Raw genomic sequence first — 22004 nt, forward strand, 5'->3', positions numbered from 1 at the left:
TCATGACCAGTCTACCATGTGGGACCTTATCAAAAGCTTTGCTAAAGTCCATATACACTACATCGTACGCACTACCCTCATCGATCCTTCTGGTTACCTCCTCAAAAAATTCAATCAGGTTAGTCAAACACGATCTTCTCTTAACAAATCTGTGCTGACTGTCCCTTATTAATCCTTGCCTTTCTAAATGTAGATTTATCTTGCCTTTCAAGATTTTTTCCAATAATTTTCCCAACCACGGAGGTTAGGCCGACAGGCCTGTAATTACTCGGCTTATCCCTTTCTCCCTTCTGAAACAAGGTTACCACATTAGCAGTCCTCCAGTCCTCTGGCACCATGCCCAAATCCAAAGAGGACTGGAAAAAGATGGTCAAGGCCTCTGCTATTTCCTCTTTTACTTCGCTCAACAGCCTGGGATGCATTTCATCTGGGCCTGGGGACTTACTTTCAAACCTGCTAAACCCCTTAATACCTTCTCTTTCACTATGCTTATTTCATCCAGAATTTCACACTCCTCCTCGATAGCAGTATCTGTATTGCCCCTTTCTTTTGTGAAAACAGACGCAAAGTATTCATTAAGAACCATATCAACATCTTCCGCCACCACACAGAGATTACCCTCATGGTCTCGAATAGGCCCTACCCTTTCTTTAGTTATCCTTTTGCTCTTAATATATTTATAGAACATCTTTGGGTTTTCCTTAATTTTACTTGCCAAGAATTTTTCATGCTCTCTCTTAGCATTCCTAATATTCTTTTTAATTTTACCTCTGAACTTTCTATATTCCTCCAAAGATTCTATAGTATTTAGCCGTTGGTATATGACATAAGCTTCCCTTTTTTTCTTTATCCTCCCCTGTATGTCCCTAGACATCCAGGGGGCTCGAGAATTGTTATTCCCACCCTTTTTCTTTAAGGGCACATGTTTGGCCTGAGCCCTCCAGATCTCCTCCTTGAATGCTTCCCACTGTTCCGACACTGATTTACCTTCAAGTAGCTGTTTCCAGTCCACTATGGCCAAATCACTTCTCAACTTAGCAAAGTTAACTTTTCCCCAATTTGGGACTTTTATTCCTGGCCTATCCTTGTCCTTATCCATAACTACCTTGAATCTGACTGAATTATGGTCACTAGCACCCAAGTGCTCTCCCACTGATACCCCTTCCACCTGCCCAGCTTCAATCCCCCAAAACTAAATCCAAAACTGCCCCCTCTCTTGTTACATACTGATTAAAAAAGTTCTCTTGAATGCATTTTAAGAATTCTGCACCCTCTATACCCTGCACACTATATTTGCCCCAATCAATATTAGGATAGTTAAAATCCCCTACTATTACTGCTCTTTGGTTTTTGGACTTCACAGCAATTTGCCTACATATTTGCTCTTCTATCTCCCTCCCACTGTTTAGGGCATGCCCAGCAGTGTGATTGTCCCTTTTTTATTTTTCAATTCGACTCATATGGCCTCATTTGATGATCCCTCTAACATATCATCCCTCCTCACCACTGTAATAGTTTCTTTAATCAGTACCATAACACCGCCCCCCCTTTTTCTACCTCCCTCTCTATCTTGTTTAAAAATTTTTAAACCAGGAATATTGAGCTGCCAAAACTGCCCCTCTTTCAGTCATGTCTCTGTAATGGCTATAATGTCATACTCCCAAGTGTCTACCTGTGCTCTTAGCTCATCCACCTTATTCGCTATATTCATTGCATTAAAGTACATACAATTTAGCACAGGAAGGCCTCCTTGATTACTACTTACTAACTCTTATTTCCTCTGTCTTACAGATTCATTGTCTACATTCTTGCTATCAAATTTCGGTTTTATTGCCTTCCCTCTTGAATTTGTTCTCAGGTTCCCATCCCGCTGCCAACTGCACTAGCAAACTCCCCGCGAGGATATTGGTCCCGGCGCTGTTGAGGTGCAACCCGTCTGGTTTGTACAGGTCCCATCTCCGCCAGAAGCGGTCCCAATGCCTTAGGAATTTAAAGCCGTCCCTCCGACACCAACTCTCCAGCCACGCATTCATCCTCTCTATCCTTATATTCTAGTACTCATTAGCACGTGGCAATTTGCTTCCTGGGGTCCGGGGAGGGGGTTCCCATGAGCAGTGTTAAACTATTTGCGTGTGTGCGGTTTGTTTTGCGCTCCCCTATTATGGAGGAAAGAACCCCTCCCTTCACCGCAGGTGGCTGCCCTCCCCCAACTGGTTGTTGAAAAACAAGTTGGAAATTCTTCAGGTATTGTTTTGCCGTCCCTTGAAATTATAATTTTGTTGAAAGCCTTTTGTATTATAGGTGGTAGGTCTGGAAATAATTTTCAAAATAATTTGCTATTGTTTTTTTCTACAAGTAAACAGTAAAACAACTGAGGGGCCTCGTTCAGAGATGTTTCAAACTGTCACATTTTAAGATCGTTTCTTGTTTCTCTTTATTCTATCATTGCTGCACCTTGAGTACTGTGTCCGATACTGGTCAGACCACACCTTGAGTACTGTGTCCGATACTGGTCAGACCACACCTTGAGTACTGGGTCTGATACTGGTCAGACCACACCTTGAGTACTGGGTCTGATACTGGTCAGACCACACCTTGAGTACTGTGTCCAGTTCTGGTCAGACCACACCTTGAGTACTGTGTCCAGTTCTGGTCAGACCACACCTTGAGAACTAGGTCCGATACTGGTCAGACCACACCTTGAGTACTGTGTCCGATACTGGTCAGACCACACCTTGAGTACTGTGTCCGATACTGGTCAGACCACACCTTGAGTACTGGGTCCGATACTGGTCAGACCACACCTTGAGTACTGGGTCTGATACTGGTCAGACCACACTTTGAGTACTGTGTCCGATACTGGTCAGACCACACCTTGAGTATTGTGTCCGATACTGGTCAGACCACACCATGAGTAATGTGTCCGACACTGGCCAGACTACACCTTGAGTACTGGGTCCGATACGAATTAGACCACACCTTGAGTATTGTGTCCAATACTGGTCAGACCACAACTTGAGTACTGTGTCCGATACTGGCCAGACAACACCTTGAGTACTGGGTCCGATACGAGTCAGACCACACCTTGAGTATTGTGTCCAATACTGGTCAGACCACACCTTGAGTATTGTGTCCAATACTGGTCAGACCACACCTTGAGTACTGGGTCTGATACTGGTCAGACCACACCTTGAGTATTGTGTCCAATACTGGTCAGACCACACCTTGAGTACTGTGTCCGACACTGGTCAGACCACTCCTTGAGTACTGGGTCCGATACTGATCAGACCACACCTTGAGTACTGTGTCCGATACTGGTCAGACCACACCTTGAGTACTGCGTCCGATACTAGTCAGACCATACCTTGAGTACTGGGTCCGATACTGGTCAGACCACACCTTGAGTACTGTGTCCGATACTGGTCAGATCACACCTTGAGTACTGTGTCCGACACTGGCCAGACCACACCTTGAGTACTGGGTCCGATACGAGTCAGACCACACCTTGAGTACTGGGTCCGATACGAGTCAGACCACACCTTGAGTATTGTGTCCAATACTGGTCAGACCACACCTTGAGTACTGGGTCTGATACTGGTCAGACCACACTTTGAGTACTGTGTCCGATACTGGTCAGACCACACCTTGAGTATTGTGTCCGATACTGGTCAGACCACACCATGAGTAATGTGTCCGACACTGGCCAGACTACACCTTGAGTACTGGGTCCGATACGAATTAGACCACACCTTGAGTATTGTGTCCAATACTGGTCAGACCACAACTTGAGTACTGTGTCCGATACTGGCCAGACAACACCTTGAGTACTGGGTCCGATACGAGTCAGACCACACCTTGAGTATTGTGTCCAATACTGGTCAGACCACACCTTGAGTATTGTGTCCAATACTGGTCAGACCACACCTTGAGTACTGGGTCTGATACTGGTCAGACCACACCTTGAGTATTGTGTCCAATACTGGTCAGACCACACCTTGAGTACTGTGTCCGACACTGGTCAGACCACTCCTTGAGTACTGGGTCCGATACTGATCAGACCACACCTTGAGTACTGTGTCCGATACTGGTCAGACCACACCTTGAGTACTGCGTCCGATACTAGTCAGACCATACCTTGAGTACTGGGTCCGATACTGGTCAGACCACACCTTGAGTACTGTGTCCGATACTGGTCAGATCACACCTTGAGTACTGTGTCCGACACTGGCCAGACCACACCTTGAGTACTGGGTCCGATACGAGTCAGACCACACCTTGAGTACTGGGTCCGATACGAGTCAGACCACACCTTGAGTATTGTGTCCAATACTGGTCAGACCACACCTTGAGTACTGGGTCTGATACTGGTCAGACCACACCTTGAGTATTGTGTCCGATACTGGTCAGACCACACCTTGAGTACTGTGTCTGGTCTGTTCAGACCACACCTTGAGCACTGGGTCTAGTTCTAGCTGCTGAGTCACAAGGAAGACATTCAAGCACTGGAGATCATGCAGAGGAGAACCACGGAGATGATCCCTAGCGTCGGCGGTCTGGACTGGAGTTATGAGTACTCAATGTGTGGTCTGACCTTGGGAAAGACTATGGGGATGAAATTGTATATGGGCGGGGACACAAAACTGAGGGTATTGCATTTGCCAACCATTATACGACATGCTTGATATTCAGTTCTATTGAGGACAGTGGAACTGAATATTGGGCAGGGCTTCGAACAGGCGACCGATGCAATTCCAGCTGTTTTACATCCCGCCCATGTCCAATTTCACTCCTTGGTCCTAAAGGAAGCATCTGAGTGCTGATTTAATTGAGCTATGAGGTATAAAATGGTATGGAAAAGATTAATTTGGAATACTACATTAAATAAGAGCAGGACGAGGGGACTTGTAATCAAACTAGAGAAAGATAACTCTAGGATTACTATCAGAGGGTGATCAACAGCTGGAATGGACTATTGAACACCATGGAATCATTTGAAAAACAACTAGATGCAGCATTGGAGGGCCGTGTAGGCCTGTTCTGGATGGATATATAAGATGGCCCCACTGCACAGACTTGCGTACATATTCTAGGCTGGCACTCAGTGAAGCAGTGAGGGCGTGCTGCCTAGTTAGAAGTGATGTCTTCCAGATAAGGTGTTTAGTCAATTCCCCGTCTTCCCATGGCAGGATTCAAAAAGAGCAAGGGAGTACTCCCAGTATCCTGGCCAATATTTATTCCTCAACCAACATCACTAAAATACGCATTATGTGTCTCAGTGCTGTTTTTGGTTCACGCTGTGAGCAGATTGGCTGCTGCGTTTCCTACATTACAACAGTGACTACATTTCAAAAGTACCTTATTGGCTGGAAAGCTCTTAGGGGCATTCTCAGGTGATGAAAGGTGCTATCAAAATGCAAGTTCTTTCTTTCTGTTACTGTGTTAAAAATGGACGTCAACTCCATTTCCAAAAGACCCCTCGTACTCTACCAGACTGCGATTTCATCATTAGTCACCAACTTTTCTTCATCTTCAGTGTGAGTCCTAATTAAGTGTTAAATTAGAGGCATGTGTTCTACAAGATTAGTGTTGGTTTATCACCGTATGTGTGTTATCACCGAGTGGTGAGACCCTGTGTGTGTGACCCTGTGTGTGTTATCACTGTGTGTGTGAGACCCTGTATGTGTTATCACTGTGTCTGGGTGACCCTGTGTGTGTTATCACTGTGTGAGGGTGACCCTGTGTGTATTATCACTACATGTGCAAGGCCCTCGTGTGGATTATCACCAGCCCCTCACTTGGATGGTATTGAGGCTTTGGCATCTTAGTTATCAAGATAGATCCAGAGTTGGGATTCTCCACTTTAGAGAAGTGTAGACTTAGGGATGATCTGATTGAGGTTTATAAAATGATGAAGGGAACAGATTGTGTTCCAGCTGAGAGTTTGTTCCAATTAAACAGGTTAGGGAGGACCAGGAGTCACAAGTTGTACAAGGCCAGATCTGGGTTAGATGTCGGGAGGTGGGTCTTTTCCCAGAGAATAGAGGATCTCTGGAACAGACTGCCGTCTTGTGCAGTAGATGCTGATTTGCTGAATTCCTTCAAAGGAAAGCTGGACCTGTTTCTGTCTGGGGCAGAGATGAGCTCTTACAGAAGGGTAGGTACTGCAGGGAAGTCAGGGTCAGAGTGATCTCCTGGACTAGTTTTGATCACCGAAATTGGCCAGAGAGGAATTTCCCAGATTTCTTTCCCCAAAATTGATCCGGGATTTTAGCTGGTTTTTTGCTCTTCCAGGAGATCACCTGGTTTTGGTTGGGTTGAGATAGAGTGTAAATATTGTGATACACAAGGCATCACAATTGTGTGGGGCAGGCTGGATGGACCAGAGGGTCTTTGCTTGTCTGTCATTGTTCGTATGTTCATATCCATGTATGTAAGTGTGAATGTCCATATGAGTGTCTGTGTGGGTATTTTGAATGTCTATGTGTGTGTCTGTGTGTCTATTTGTGTGTTGTGTGCATAAATGCTTTTTTTTATTCGTTCATGGGATGTGGGCATTGCTGGCAATGCCAACATTTATTGCCAATCCACCATTGCCCTTGAGAAGGTGGTGGTGAGCCGCCACCTTGAACCGCTGCAGTCCGTGTGGTGAGGGTACTCCCACAGCGCTGTTAGGGAGGGAGTTCCAGGATTTTGACCCAGTGACGATGAAGGAATGCCGATATATTTCCAAGTCAGCTTGGTGTGTGACTTGGAGGGGAACTTGCAGATGATGGCGATCCCATGCACCCGCTGTCCTTGTCCTTCTAGGTGGTGGTGGTTGTGAGTTTGGGAGGTGCTGCCGAAGAAGAGTTGCTGCAGTGCATCTTGTAGATGGTACACACTGCAGCCATGGTGCGCCGGTGGTGGAGGGAGTGAATGTTGAAGGTGCCTCTCCGCCATACTTTAGTGCCTCAGCAGGGATTCCATCCGCTCCCGAAGCCTTGTTGTTCTTGAGCTGTTTTATGGCTTTTTCTATCTCATGCAATGTTGGGGTTTCACTGAGGTAGTGGCGGGTCGCATGCTGCGGGATGGAGTCGAGAACACTCGAGTCAAAGGCAGAGTCTCGATTGAGGAGATCTTTGAAGTGCTCCTTCCAGTGGGCCCTGACAGTCGGTGGTGTCCTTGATGAGTGATTTCCCGTTCTTGGCCAGCAGTGGCGTGGGGCCTTGGGTGTTTGGACCGAAGGTAGCCTTGACTGCGATGAAGAATCCTCGCATATCATGGCTATAGGCCAGTTGTTTTATCTCCTGTGCTTTCTCCATCCACCATCTGTTCTTTAGGTCCCGGGTTTTTGTTGGACCTCAGCCTTGAGCCATCTGTAATGTTGCTTTGCTGCTCCCGAGTTGGGTTGTTGTTGAGGCTCAGAAATGCTCTGCACTTGCGATCTATTAATTCTTGGATCTCCTGATCATTCTCATCAAACCAATCCTGGTGTTTTCTGGTTGAGTGACCAAATGTCTCATCACAGGCACTGGTTATGGAGGCCTGGAGGGCAGTCCAAGCACTGTGGACATTCAGCATCTCCGGGTCATTAAGGCGCCGGCTATGTAGGGCTCTCTTAGCTGGGTCTTTAAGTGCCTCGGCATTGACTTTTTTGCAGCACTGCTTCTGCTGTCCCCTCTGCTTTGGGACTATGTTAATGTTGATGATGGATCGGATTAGGCGGTGGTCCGTCCAGCAGTCATCAGCTCCTGTCATGACGCGGGTGATGCGCACATCCTTGCGATCCCTGGCTCGGACGATGACATAGTCGAGCAGGTGCCAGTGTTTGGAGCAAGGGTGTTGCCACGATGCATTAAATTTGTCTCTCTGGTGGAACAGGATATTGGTGATGAGGAGTTCATGTTCTAGACATTTTGTCAGGAGTAGGGTACCGCTGGAGTTGGCTTTCACTACCCCCTCTCCGCCAATCACGCCTCCCCAGAGGGCTGTGTCTTTGCCGACCCTGGCATTGACGTCACCTAGGAGGATCAATTTGTCACCCGCAGGGACACAGGACAGGGATGTCTTGAGGTTGGAATAAAAACCCTCTTTGGTCTTATCCGTTGCATCGAGTGTTGGGGCACTGATGACTATGGCGCATTGGTTCCGGGACAGGGTGAGTCGAAGAATCATGAGGGTTTGATAACCCTGCAGGGGGAGTCTTTGAGGGAGGAGAGCATGCCGGGAGATCTCAGAGGTGCAGTGATCGTGACCATCTTTAAAAAAGGGGACAAGTCCGACTGTGGCAATTACAGGGGAAGCTCCCTGCTATCAGTCACTGGGAAGGTTGTGGCTAGAGTTCTCCTCAGCCGTCTTCTCCCTATGGCCGAGGAGCTCCTCCCAGAGTCACAATGTGGATTTCGGCCCCTACGGGGCAGAACGGACATGATCTTTGCAGCACAACAGCTGCAGGAAAAATGCAGGGAGCAGCGCCAGCCTTTATACATGGCCTTTTTCGACCTTACAAAGGCCTTTGATACTGTCAACTGCGAGGGTCTATGGAGCGTCCTCCTCCGTTTCGGATGCCCCCAAAAGTTTGTCGACATCCTTCGTCTGCTCCATGATGACATGCAGGCCGTGATCCTTACCAATGGATCCGTTACAGACCCAATCCACGTCCGGACCAGGTTCAATCAGGGCTGCGTCATCGCCCCCAACCCTCTTCTCAATCTTCCTCGCTACCATGCTCCACTTCACAATCAACAAGCTCCCTGCTGGAGTGGAACTAAACTACAGAACTACTGGGAAGCTGTTCAACCTTCGCTATCGCCAGACCAGGTCCAAGACCATCCTAACCTCTGTCGTTGAGCTACAGTACGCGAACGATGCCTGCGTTGTGCACATTCTGAGGCTGAACTCCAGGATATAATCGACATATTTACTGAGACATACGAAAGCATGGGCCTTACGCTAAACATCCGTAAGACATAGGTGTTCCACCAGCCTGTCCTCGCCACACAGCACTGCCCCCCCAGTCATCAAGATCCACGGCACGGCCCCCATTCCTCGGGAGCCTCTTATCAACAAAAGCAGACATTGATGCGGAGATTCAGTACCGCCTCCAGTGCACCAGTGCAGCCTTCGGCCACCTGAGGAAAAGAGTGTTCGAAGACCAGGCCCTCAAATCCACCACCAAGCTCATGGTCTACAGGGCTGTAGTAATACCCACCCTCCTGTATGGATCAGCGGCATGGACAATGTACAGAAGACACCTCAAGTCGCTGGAGATATATCACCAACGATGTCTCCACAAGATCCTGCAAATCCCCTGGGAAGACAGGCACGCCAACATCAGTGTCCTCATCCAGGCTAACATCCCCAGCATTGAAGCACTGACCACACTCGATCAGTTTCGCTGGGCAGGCCACATCATTCGCATACCAGACATGAGACTCCCAAAGCAAATGCTTTATGCGGAGCTCCTTCAGGGCAAACGAGTCAAAAGTGGCAGCGGAAACGTTACAAGGACACCCTCAAAACCTCCCTGAAAAAGTGCGACATCACCACTGACACCTGGGAGTCCCTAGCCAAAGACTGCCCTAAGTGGAGAAAGTGCATTCGGGAGGACATTGAGCACTTTGAGTCTCAACGCTGAGAGCAGAAATCAAGCGCAGGCAGCGGAACGAGTGTGCGGCAAACCAGTCCCACCCACCCCTTCCCTCAACGACTGTCCTGTGACAGAGTCTGTGGCTCTTGTATTAGACTGTACAGCCACCAAACAACTCACTTCAGGAGTGGAAGCAAGTCTTTCTCGATTCCGAGGGACTGCCTATGATGGGGATGAGGTGCTAATCAAGTGGGCTGCTTTGTCCTGGATGGTGTTGAGCTTGTTGAGTGTTGTTGGAGCTGCCCTCATCCAGGCAAGTGGAGAGTATTCCATCACACCCCTGACTTGTGTCTTGTAGATGGTGGAAAGGCTTTGGGGAGTCAGGAGGTGAGACACTTGTTGCGGAATACCCAGCCACTGACCCGCTCTTGTAGACACAGTATTTATGTAGCTGGTCCAGTTAAGTTTCTGGTCAATGGTGACACCCCCAGGATGTTGATGGTGGGGAATTTGGCGATGGTAGTTCCATTGAATGTCAAGGGGTAGTGGTTAGACTCTCTCTTGTTGGAGATAGTCATTGCCTGGCACTTGTGTGGTGAAAATGGTACTTGTCACTTATCAGCCCAAGCCTGATTGTCGTCCAGTCTTGCTGCATGTGGGCATGTGTGTATTGTGGGTCGATATAAATGATTTCTCTTTGGCAAGCACAAGTTAATGCAGTGAGTTTTATATTCCAGTTTGGTGCACAGGGTTAATATACTCTATGTAAATAAAACCCAGTAGCACGAGTAGGAAGTAGCAGAAGCCTGTTGAAGTGAAGTCCTATTGCAACCAGGACCATATCAAAGCGAAAGCAGGCACGCTCACTGATTTGCCCAGAGCTCAGAGAGATTGTGTTTTGTGAGCAGTGCAATATCACATGTAAGTTGTTGTGTGTACAGACTGTTTTCAACGCTGGCCAGTGCAGTGACATAGTGCGAAGTAGTAGTTCAGGTTTGTGTGCATGGTCCTCTGTGTGGCACGGCTGAAATTGGTAGCTCACCATTATAGGCAGACGCAGCATGGAGGCTCGCTCTCCACAGGGGTGGGGTGACAATCAAAGCGAGAGTTTCCTATGTCATATTCTTGGCTCTGCCTGGTGTAATGTATGTAGCTGTGAGCATGCTCACAAGTTTGCAGAGCTGTTGGGAGCCGGCGCCTCACAACTTGAGCCTCCTCCGGGAAATCCCCTCCGTGCCTTTCAGCTCTTACACACTCTCCACGTTGCTATCCTCGTCTGCCATCCGGACACGCCATGGCGCACCATCTTTCCATCCGGAGGAGGCGGGGGTCCCCAATGGAGTGCACTCTATGCAGGAGTCCTCCGTCCATTTATTGGGGACTTGGCCTGGAGGGTGTTGCACGAAGCAGTGCAATAAGTTTTTTAGTTGGTTCATAGGCTCCCAGGCCGCCTGCAGTTTCTGCGGTATGGAAGAGTCCGTGTTCCATGTTTTTATTGAATGTACGAGGTTGCAGCCCCTCTTCCAATATTTGAAGGGGCTGCACCTCAAATTCTGGTTTCACTTCAGTCCCACACTCCTGATCTGTGCGGAGGGGAGCGGGCAGGTCAGAAGGCCTCCTCGTAGGACTGCTCCTGGGCATGGCCAAGAGGGCCAGGCAACGGGCGGTCGAGGGGGTCGTTCAGTCCAACTGCCTCTCTTCCGCGGTTACATCTGAGCCAGGGTGTCCCTGGAGATGGAGCATGCAGTGTCAACTGGTACGCTCGCAGCCTTCCGCGAGAGGTGGACGCCAGAGGGACTGGAGTGCACCATCACCCCGGCAACCAAATTTTAATTTGATCTGTTAGTGTCTCAAGTTTAATTTGTTTAATGTGTCAGTTTTTGGTGTCCCCCTTTAATCAGGGAACATTTGATTTACAGAGGCAACAAAAATAGTTGTAGAGAACTGGGATCAGCTCCCCACCAGGCCGCTCAGCCTGAAAAGCTGCGGAGTGTAAGATGCTAAAGGGGAGCAGATACCCTTTTAAAACTTTCTATTAAACTTTTCCAGTCACTTTCAATGCCCAACCTTTATCCAGAAGCTGGAGGTCTGCTCAAATCCATTAGCAGCTCTGTGGATTTAAAACATTTTCTTAGTCAATCCATATAGATTGGAATGAAAAAGTATCTTGTAAAGCATTCAGTGGAAGGGACACGGTCAAAGTTGTCTTTGTAATCTTTTCTTTTCCCACCCACAGTTTATGTCGAAGGTAGGAGCTGTGGTGTATTGTTTGACCAACGTGAGGTTAAGTTTGTGGTCGGGGAGGGAGAAGACCAAGATATTCCCATAGGAGTCGACAAAGCCTTGGAGAAAATGCAGAGAGGAGAGCATTGCATTCTCCATCTGAAACCAAAGTAAGTGTGAGCCGAGCATGTTGGCGATTGCAGGGCAATGTACCTGACAGAAAGAGTTGCCTCTTTGTATTTCAATCTCTGAACATAAGAAATAGGCGCAGGAGTCGGCCATTTGGCCCCTCGAGCCTGCTCCGCCATTTAATAAGGTCATGGCTGATCTGATCATAGACTCAGCTCCACTCCCTGCCTGCTCCCCATAATCCCTTATTCCTTTATCGTTCAAAAATCTGTCTATCTCCGCCTTAAATATATTCAATAACCCAACCTCCGCAGCTCTCTGGGGCAGAGAATTCCATAGATTTACAACCCTCTGAGAGAAAAAATTCTCCCCAACTCAGTTTTAAATGGGCGGCCCCTTATTCTAAGACTAAGACTCTGCAGTCCCTGCTTCTGAAAGGTGGCGATTCCACCACCCTGAGATATCTCTACATTCTGCCCCCCATGGCCAAAGAAGGAGGAAGACAGACTGGCATTTATGTAGCAGCTTATAACCTCCCAAAACATATCAGAACACTCACAATTACATTTTGTTGAAGCACTGTGATTGTTTAAATGTTCAAGTGCAGCAGCTATTGTTCACAGCGAGATCCCACAAACAGCCATGAGTTAAATGGCCAGTGTTTTTGATATTGTTGATTGAAGGGAGAATGTTGTCCAGGATAACCAGAACGCTCCATTCCTCTCAACATACAATCATAGAGTGGTTACAGCGCAGAATAAGGCCATTTGGCCTGTCGAGCCTGTGCCGGCTCTCTGCAAGAACACGTCAGCTAGTCCCACCCCCCGCCCTTTCTCCGTAGCCCTGCAAAAGAAATTACCTTCAGGTACTTATTCAATTCCTTTTTGAAAGCCACAATTGAGTCTACCTCCACCACCCTTTCGGGCATTGCATTCCAGATCATAACCACTTGCTGCGTAAAAACGTTTTTCCTCCAGTCGTCTTTAGTTCTTCTGCCAATCACCTTAAATCTGTGTCCTCTGCTTCTCGACTCTTCTGCCAATGGGAACAGTTTCTTTCTCTCTACTCTGTCCAGACCCCTCATGATTTTGAGTGCAGGGTGATGCGTGAAGGGGGCTTGCTACAAGTTAGGATACGGGCAACTCAAGTTGGAAGAGCTCCAGTTTAGGGAGGGTGGTAGATGGGGAGACGGCCATAAAGCATTGGAATGGTCGGGTCTGGAGGTAACAAAAGCATTGATGAGGGTTTCAGCAGCAGATGGGCTGAGGCAGGGTAAAGATGGGCGACGTTACTGTGATCTTGGCAATGGTGAAAAATAGGATGCTGTCGTTGTGAACAGTCTGGTTCAGCCAAAGACAGTGACCAGGGTGCGGGATGGAATCAATGGCTAGGGTACAGAGTTTGCGGCAGGGGCCGAAGACAATGGTCTTTCCAATAATTAATTAGAAGAAATTGTGGCTGATCCAAGCCTGGATGTCGGACAAGCAGGCTGACAACAAGTGGATGTTTTGCGAGAGGTGGTGAGAAAGTGTTGGGTGTCCTCAGAGTACATGTGGAACTTGACCTCATATCTTTGAATTATGTTGCCCAGGGGAAGCATGTAGTTGTGAAGCAGCCGTGGGTAGATCCTTGGTGCACTCCAGAGGTAACAGTGTGGAGACGGGAAGAGAAGCCATTGCAGGATGCAATTGGGTTGCTTAGAGTGGAAAAAGATGAGCGCAGTCTCACAGAACTGAGGAAAGGCGTTGGAGGAGCACTCAAAGGATGAGGACTATGATCACTCTGCCTAATTTGGCCAATTTGTTAGTGCCCTCTAACCTTCTGCATGAAGGCTTCCGAAGGTGGCATTCTTTAGTTAAGGAAGGGACAGCCAGTGCATCCCAAGCACAAATGCTGTCATAGGATGAAGACATGAAAAAGGATGCCTGGTTGACTCACTTTAGTATATCAAGTATAACTTCAATCCGAGACTATCGATCCCAATGGTGAATACACTACATTTTTTCAGCTTGCTTGTGTCTGATTATTGTTCTCGCCCTTTCCCTTCCCTCTCAGTGAACTTAGGGACTGGTCCCCAGGAGAAGCTTTGTTCCTACAGCTCCCCCTCACCCAGCCCACGCCTGGCAGGTTTAACTGCTTAGAAGTTCCTACGCCCCGGCATATGTTTTTGTTTTTATTTCTTTCGGTCCTTCCTTGTCAGATAACTGAGCACAGAACATTTTGAACTCTTTCAAGGCTGTGCTGTTTTGCCCAAATTCTAGCAGCTGCAAAGAATTATTTGTTATTTTTGGGATCACACGTATTGCAGGGAGGAGAAGCTGTGGCCTCAACGTATGGTGCACATTGGGCCTTTCGAATCCCCCCCCAGCCCCAGCTATTACTCACAGCGATCCGCGTCCTGCAGCAGTCAGAGAGCAGTCTGAAGATTACCCACCAAAATAATGAAGGAAAGGGTTTGGGAAATGCTGGAAGCTAGTGTGAGACCCATGGCATCTGGGTAAGGGATGGGGAGGAGTTCATGACATTATGTACTTGTTTTGTTGTTAAAATTAAAAAGAAAGGCTTCAATTATTTGTTCTAGATATGGCTTTGGAGATCTTGGAAAACCTGGATTCAATGTTCCGCCAAATGCAGAGCTAGATTATGAACTATTGCTGAAGAACTTTGAAAAGGTGAAGGAAAAAGGCTGAGTATTTGTTTCCTTGTAGTAAGAAGAAGCTTGAGTGATGCATCTTTAGCCTGATAATACTGCTAAATAAACGGGCAGAACACATACTATGGTTGACTGCAAAGTGTTCATTTGCATTCGTTTATACGAACATAAGAACAGAAGCAGGCCGTTCAGCCCTTGAACCTGTTTCGCCATTCAATTAGATCATGGCTGCTCTGTGCATCAACTTCCTTTACCCGTCCATATCCCTTACCGAACAAAAATCTACCAATCACAATTGATAATTATAGTTCTTCCTCAGCATCCACAGCCTTTTTGGGGAGAATTCCAGATTTCCTCGACCCTTTGTGTGTAAACGTGCTTCCTGACTTCACTCCAAATGGCCTGGCTCTAATTGTAAGATTGCTTGTTCTTGGGTCCCCCACCATGAGAAACAGTTTCTCTATCGACTCTGTCAAATCCCTTATCTACCTTATCCTATCCCTTTATCATTTTAAATAGCTCAATTAGATCACCCAACTTTCTAAATTCCAGAGACCACCAGCCAGGTTAATGTGACCGGACCTCATAATTTAACCCTTCAAGCTCCGCCATCATTCTGCGCGGTGCCCCATGCAAGGTCGATATATCTTTCCTGAGGTGCGGTGTCAGAAACTGAACGCACTGCTCCAGATGGGGTCCAAGCAGCACCACTTCCTCTCCTTTGTATTCCAATCCCCTTGAGATAAAGGCCAACATTCCATGGGCCCTTTTGATTATAGTGGGTGCACGTAGTTTTCAGTGCAATGTGAACCGTGGATTTTCAAAGCCTTTAATCAGTTCTGTATCCTAATAATCCTGCCCCATTGTACAGTTCAGATATCCCACACACAGGGAAGATTCAGTGGTGCATTCTTTCTGCTTCCACAGAATTGGGGCATTTTGCTAGCATGGCGAGACTTCCACCCATCAAGAAAGTTGTGCCCCTGACCCCGGTCTCTGGCCTCGTGCTATTATCATCTTATCTTGCGGTGTGCCCAGCCTCTGCCGGGGGAGTGAGCATACTTGCTCAGTGTAAGGTTTATTCTGAAGAAGCTGGTGCAAAGTTATGTGTGTGGGTGTGGGTGGGGGTATGGATGTGGGTGGTTGTGTGGGTGGGTGCGTGTGGGTGGGTGTGAGGATGTGGGTGGGTGTGTGTGTGGGGGTGTGGCTGGGTGCATATGGGTGGGTGTGTGGGGGGGTGGGTGTGGGTGCATGAGGGTGGTTGGGTGTGTGTGAGAGTGTGTGTGTGTGGGGGTGCGTGTGGGTGTATATGTGTGGGTGTGTGTGTGTGGGCGTGTTGCGATGGGCAGTTTGAACTGTGACGACATTACATTGCTTTATTTTACCAAACAGGCTAAAGAATCCTGGGAAATGAGCACTCAAGAGAAACTGGAGCGAGCGGCTATCGTCAAGGAGAAAGGAACGTTCTATTTTAAGGTACCTGTGTGGAAAGATCTACCTCCAACAGAACTGGTGCTACTGTTATTCATGAGCTGACTTTACTGTATGACAGCTCAGTTTAAGTGTTGGAGTTTATTAATTGCCATCACCCCCCAGTATAAAATCTGTGGTAAGATGCTGGTGTCACAAGGTAAATGCTCCAACGGAATGGGGATGGACCGTGTTGCAGCCAATTGGGCCATCACAGGGTACAAATAATTGGGGTTCTTGCCCATTATTGCCTATAAGCTGGCTCGGGGTCTCAAGTGTGCTGCTCTCAAAAGGAGGGAACAAATGATAGCCAGTCACCTCTGCCTACTCTCACTCAGCCCCTAGTGCCCGATTACAGAGTGGCATTGGCAGATCCCAGGAAGAGGACTCGAGCTCCTCCTCATATCCCAGGGTTCATGGTGTGGGATAAGTCCTAAAGAGGAAAATCAAATGACATCACAAACCAATGGCACTTTGTATATTTTCCTCCTCGAGGGTTGCATTGGTGTCTGAGGTTCCTGTGTGTTTAGGGAAGGTACCATAAGGTGGGGCCTGGGGGGGGGGGGTCTCTGGACAATTCATTGATATTAAAACAAAAATGATTTGTGGTCATTAACAAACATGCAAGTTTGAAAAGATATTCATTACTCAAAAGGGTTAATCTGCGCCATTTAATTTCAGTGGTTGTACAAACAGTACTGAAGTAAAGAAAACTTCACATAAGACAACAGTCAAGTATGCCCCAGAAGGTTCCATTGAAGGAAAATAAAATGTTTTTAGAAGCTGCAGTTTAGCAGTTTATTGGTAAATGTAACTTTTGGGGACAAATGCTAAATAAACGTACCCAAACTGGGACTCTCCGAAACCATCAACTCATTTTAAATGTTTCTACCTTAAGGTTGTATGCAATCAACAATGGAAGAAAGTAACATGAAGGAAGTAAATGAAAGAACCATTTAATTGGGTCCAGCTCTGCTCTGTTTGGTTCTGATAGGCTCCAGTCGAACCTCGTAACTGAGCGACTGGTTGAAACTGACTTCCACCACTGGAAAAATAAATTATTTTTCTTGTAAAACAGGCAAGCTAACACATGGGTTGAAAGGCTGACGGTTGGCATATATAGACTCGAGCCAAAGAGGCACCTCTCCCTGCTCTATCAGTTCGGGACTTGTGTCGATGATGAGGAGACTCTAAGAAGGGAGAATAAAATGAAATAAATGAGGGTGATCCGATCTAAATAGTTTTAAACCTTCTCCCTGAGTGTTTAAGATTTTGTTGATTGTATGTTGCTGAAGCAGCCCACAGTAAAATAAAAAATTGCCAGAATGGATCACACGTGTGCATTAACATATGAACATACGAAAGATGATGGACATAAAAGACCTTCTGGTTGATCCAGCCTGTTCCACACAACAGCGATGCCTTGCATCGCACAATATACACATTCCCCATCTCTTGGGAGAGGCGAAAAAACAGATTTAAAAACCCAGGCTAATTTGGGAATTTGGGAATTAAAAAATCTGGAAAATTCCTCTCTGACTCCCTTAGGCTATGCAGTAAGTCTCCATATTGGTGCATGTAGTTCTAAATGTGTCCCGTTTCCTGGAATTTTTCTCACTACCAGGCCGGCAAGTACAAGCAGGCTCAGATCCAGTACCGGAAGATCGTGGCATGGCTGGAGCAGGAATACTGCCTGACACAAGAGGACAGTCGGCGTGCCAAGGCCTTCATTCTGGCAGCGCATCTCAACGTGGCCATGTGCTACCTGAAGCTGACTGAGTACCAAAAGGCCGTGGAGAGCTGTGACAGGGTGAGCAGTGCGCAGTGCCAGGTAGTGGACTGGGTGACACCAATCATGGCTTAGTGAGGCGGGTGCCTTTACATAGGATTTCATCATCATCATAGGCAGTCCCTTGGAATCGAGGAAGACTTACTTCCACTCTAAAAATGAGTCCTTAGGTGGCTGAACAGTCCAATACAAGAACCACAGTCCCTGTCATAGGTGGGACAGTCGTTGAGGGAAGGAATGGGTGGGACAGGTTTGCCGCACGCTCTTTCCGCTGCCTGCGCTTGATTTCCACATGATCTCGGCGATGAGACTCGAGGTGCTCAGAGCCCTCCCGGATGCAATTCCTCCACTTAGGGCGGTCTTTGGCCAGGGACTCCCAGGTGTCGGTGGGGATGTTGCACTTTATCAGGGAGGCTTTGAGGGTGTCCTTGTAACGTTTCCTCTGCCCTCTTTTGGCTCGTTTGCCATGTAAAATGCAGGGAACAGCACCAGCCCTTATACATGGCCTTTTTCAACATTACAAAGGCCTTTGACACTATCAACCGCGAGGGTCTATGGAGCATCCTCCTCCGTTTTGGATGCCCCCAGAAGTTCGTCACCATCCTCCGCCTGCTCCACAACGACATGCAGGTCGTGATCCTTACCATAGGATTTACAGCACAGAATGGTCTATGCCGGTGTTTATGCTCCACCGAGCCTCCATCCACTCTAGTTACTTCAGTTGGGGTCATTTTCAAATGGAGAATGTGTGTACAAACTCGGGGCTAACTGGGTTGAAGCAGCCCATTTGGGATCATTTTCCGAAGGCAGCACTGGTTTGCAGTGAATCTCAACCATCAGCCAGAGTTATCACCCAGTCCCAGAGAGCACAACTCTCATCCTCTGTTTATCACTGGCACATGTGGAGTTCCCATAGCAGGGACATGGGTTAAACAATTACTTACAGAGAGTGACCAGCTCGTAGAATGCATCGCCAGGAAAGGAAGTTGAACCTGACAATGTGGATTGAAAAGAACAGATGGATGCCTTTCTGAAGAGAAATGGGATTGCGGGATATGGTGGGACGGTGGGATAAATTATATGCAAAAGGGGTGTTTTTTGGGGGGTGAGATGTTGTTAGCTGGACTGCAAAGGACTCTGGGCAGAGAGAGTGGGTTCAGAAGATGCCTTACTCACTCACCCAAGTGGCGTCTGGTACAACTTCTGCACCCACCCAAATGATTCAAGACCTGAGCCCACCCATCCGTCCTGGCCCAAATGCACAAGCTCACCTTCCCCGAGTGTTTCTTGGCCCAGTTGGTCCTTTGTGATTCAGTCCAACTTGCTAGCCTGACTGACTGACTAGCTGCTTGTCAGCCGTGGCTCAGTGGGTTGCACTCTCACCTCCAAATCAGAAGGTCGTGGGTTCAAGTCCCACTCCAGGGACATGAGCACATAATCTTGGCTAACTCTCCAGTGCGGTGCTGAGGGAGTGCTGCTCCTTTAGGATGGAACGTTAAACCTGCCCTCTCAGGTGTATGTAAATGATCCCATGAAGAAGAGCAGAAGAGAAAAGGGGAGTGAGAAATGAAGGAGAGGAGCGAGAGAGAAAAGGAAAGAAGAGTAAAAGAGAATGGGGAATAAAGGAGAGAGAAGGATAAGGAGAAAAATAGAAACTAGTGCAGTAGAAAGAGAGAGAGAGAGAGACGTGTTCTGCAGACTTGCCAGTAGTGCCCTTAGTCAGAGAGCACAATAAGCTGAGAACCTTTTGATGGGCTCAGCCCAAAATGTTGGAAAACTATTGAGAGAAAATACGGACTTAAAAATATAAAGAACAAATGCATTGGAACTGTCTGCAATCGAATTAATTGATGATAATATCAATCGTCAGAAAGCATTTGATATGGTTTCTACAAGTGGTATGTGACTGAAGTAATAGTTCATGTGATTGAAGGAGAATGTCATAAGTTGGATAAATCATAAAGGACCAGGAAGCAGAGGGTAGATATCAATTACGTTGCAAATGTTGGAACTCTGCAGAGATTGGCGTGGTTTCAATTATTTATAAGTGTGTGCTAAAGAACTATTCATCTCGTGTGACAAAGGAGGAGGTTCAAAAAACTTGCCAACCGAGCAAATAAATAGGAGATGGAATTTGATACTGAGAGATATATAGTCATGGAGGACTGAATGAGGAACTGCATTGTGGGCAGGCTGGGTGACCTACTGAATAAATGATTGAACTGCGCCATGTTTCTGGATGTGATTCGAATTGAAGAGTGAGAATCTGCGGCTGTATTTATTTGAACAAGGTTCTCAGCAGATTATGGAAACACTTTTGAGAACATTCAGGCTGCTTCTCCTGGTTGTTCTGTTTCAATCGATTCTGGTTTCCGTGCCCCGTGATTACATGGGGCTTTGCCAGAACTACATGTGTCCAAACTCTATTCAGTCAGCCATAATCCTGGACTACAGTCGCCTTATTAATGGATATGGGCCAAAGGCAGATATATGGAGATAGGTCACAGATCAGCCACGATCTCATGAAATGGTGCAATAGGTTCGAGGGGCTAAATGGCTTCCTCCTGTTCCTGTGTTCCTATGAGAGACCTAGGAGAAAGGCCAATTCAGGTCACAAGTTATTCACAATAGTTGCTTTAAGCAATGCAAACACCCTTCACCGGCATAGCTCAATGCAGGACAGCCCATAATGCAGAACGGGCACTATAAGAACATAAGAATTAAGAGCAGGAGTAGGCCATATGGCCCCTCGAGCCTGCTCCGTCAGTTAATAAGATCATGGCTGATCTTAGACCTCAGCACCACTTCCTCGCCCGATCCCCAGATCCCTTGATTCCCCTATAGTCCAAAAATCAATCTATCTCAGCTTTGAATATACTCAACAATTCAGCATCCACAGCCCTTTAGGTTAGAGAATTCCAAAGAGTCACAAGCCTCTGAGTAAAGAAATTCCTCCGCATCTCAGCCTTAAATGGCCAATCCCTTATCCTGAGACTATGCCCCCTAGTTCTAGACGCTCCAGCCAGGGGAAACAACCCCTCAGCATCTACCCTGTCAATCCCCCTCAGAATCTTATATATTTCAATGAGATCATCTCTCATTCTTCTAAACTCCAGAGAGTATAGGCCCAATCTACTCAATCTCTTCTTAGGACAACCCTCTCATCCCTGCTCTTCTTCAAAATAGTGCCATGGAATCTTTACATCCACCTGAGAGGGCAGATGAGGTCTCAGTTCAACGTCTTATCCAAAATACGACATCTCTAACAGTGCAGCACACCCTTAGCACTATACTGGAGTGTCAATCTGGATTATGTGCTCAGGTCTCTGGAGTGGGTCTTGAAGCCACAACCTTCTGACTGCGAGGGCTATCACTGAGCCACACTTTTTATCTTGTACTACAACTGCGTAATCAGGGGGCTTCAAAAGCCAATTCCATCAATACTTTTGCATTGGATTGTCAAGCAGCGCTGGATTCTCTGACGCAGTTAGATGGCCTGTTGCTGCTTGCTCTGGGGTGAAAGTTTGTATTCTAGGAGCTATTTTAAAGATCCAATCTTCTGTAAGAGATTTTCTTTTGAATACTCTATCAATAAAACAATGACAAGAAAGGTAGCGATGGAGAGAATAGTTAGACGCTAAAGGCGAGAGGGGGATTGCCCGTCAATCAGCAAGCTTCTTTGGCAGTGGCTCCCAAACCCATGACCTCCACCAGCTAGAAGGAGAGTGCAGCAGGGTCACGAGAACATTATCACCTCCAAGTTTGCTGCAGGTAATATAAAGCCCTGGTTAGACCACATCGGGAGTACTGTGTACAGTTTTGAATACTGCAAATTAGAAAGGATATATTGGCCTTGGAAGGAGTGTAGCAGAGATTCACCAGAATGTGACCAAGGCTCCAAGTGTTAGATTATATGAGGAGAGCTTCCATAAAGCAGTCTTGCATTCCCTGGAATATAGAAGGTTCAGGGGTGATTTGATTGCGGTTTTGGGGTTTTGAAAGGAATTGATAGGGCAGATGGAGAGAAAGGGGCCATGATTGGCTATTGCCCCAGTTGGGGACAGGAACCTTTCCGACGCCCAGCGCAGAACCCCCGCAGCGGAATCGAAATTGTGGTTACCGCCCCTCACAGGAAGTGTAACGCAATGCCGTGTACTTCACTTCTTTTCGGT

The 22004-nt window shown here is 47.2% G+C and overlaps 1 protein-coding gene across 1 annotated transcript in view; it reads left to right on the top strand.

The window, feature by feature from the left end:
* The window catches only part of LOC139227783 (peptidyl-prolyl cis-trans isomerase FKBP5-like), a 472122-nt gene that overhangs the window by 446232 nt on the left and 3886 nt on the right, over positions 1 to 22004 (top strand). The window contains exons 5-8 of the mRNA XM_070858822.1: positions 11805 to 11961; positions 14502 to 14592; positions 15966 to 16049; positions 17668 to 17853. Of these exons, the coding sequence (XP_070714923.1) occupies positions 11805 to 11961; positions 14502 to 14592; positions 15966 to 16049; positions 17668 to 17853 (518 nt within the window). The remainder of the gene's footprint in view (positions 1 to 11804; positions 11962 to 14501; positions 14593 to 15965; positions 16050 to 17667; positions 17854 to 22004) is intronic.

This window comes from Pristiophorus japonicus, chromosome 17, assembly GCF_044704955.1.
Source record: "Pristiophorus japonicus isolate sPriJap1 chromosome 17, sPriJap1.hap1, whole genome shotgun sequence".
Lineage (NCBI taxonomy): Eukaryota > Metazoa > Chordata > Chondrichthyes > Pristiophoridae > Pristiophorus > Pristiophorus japonicus.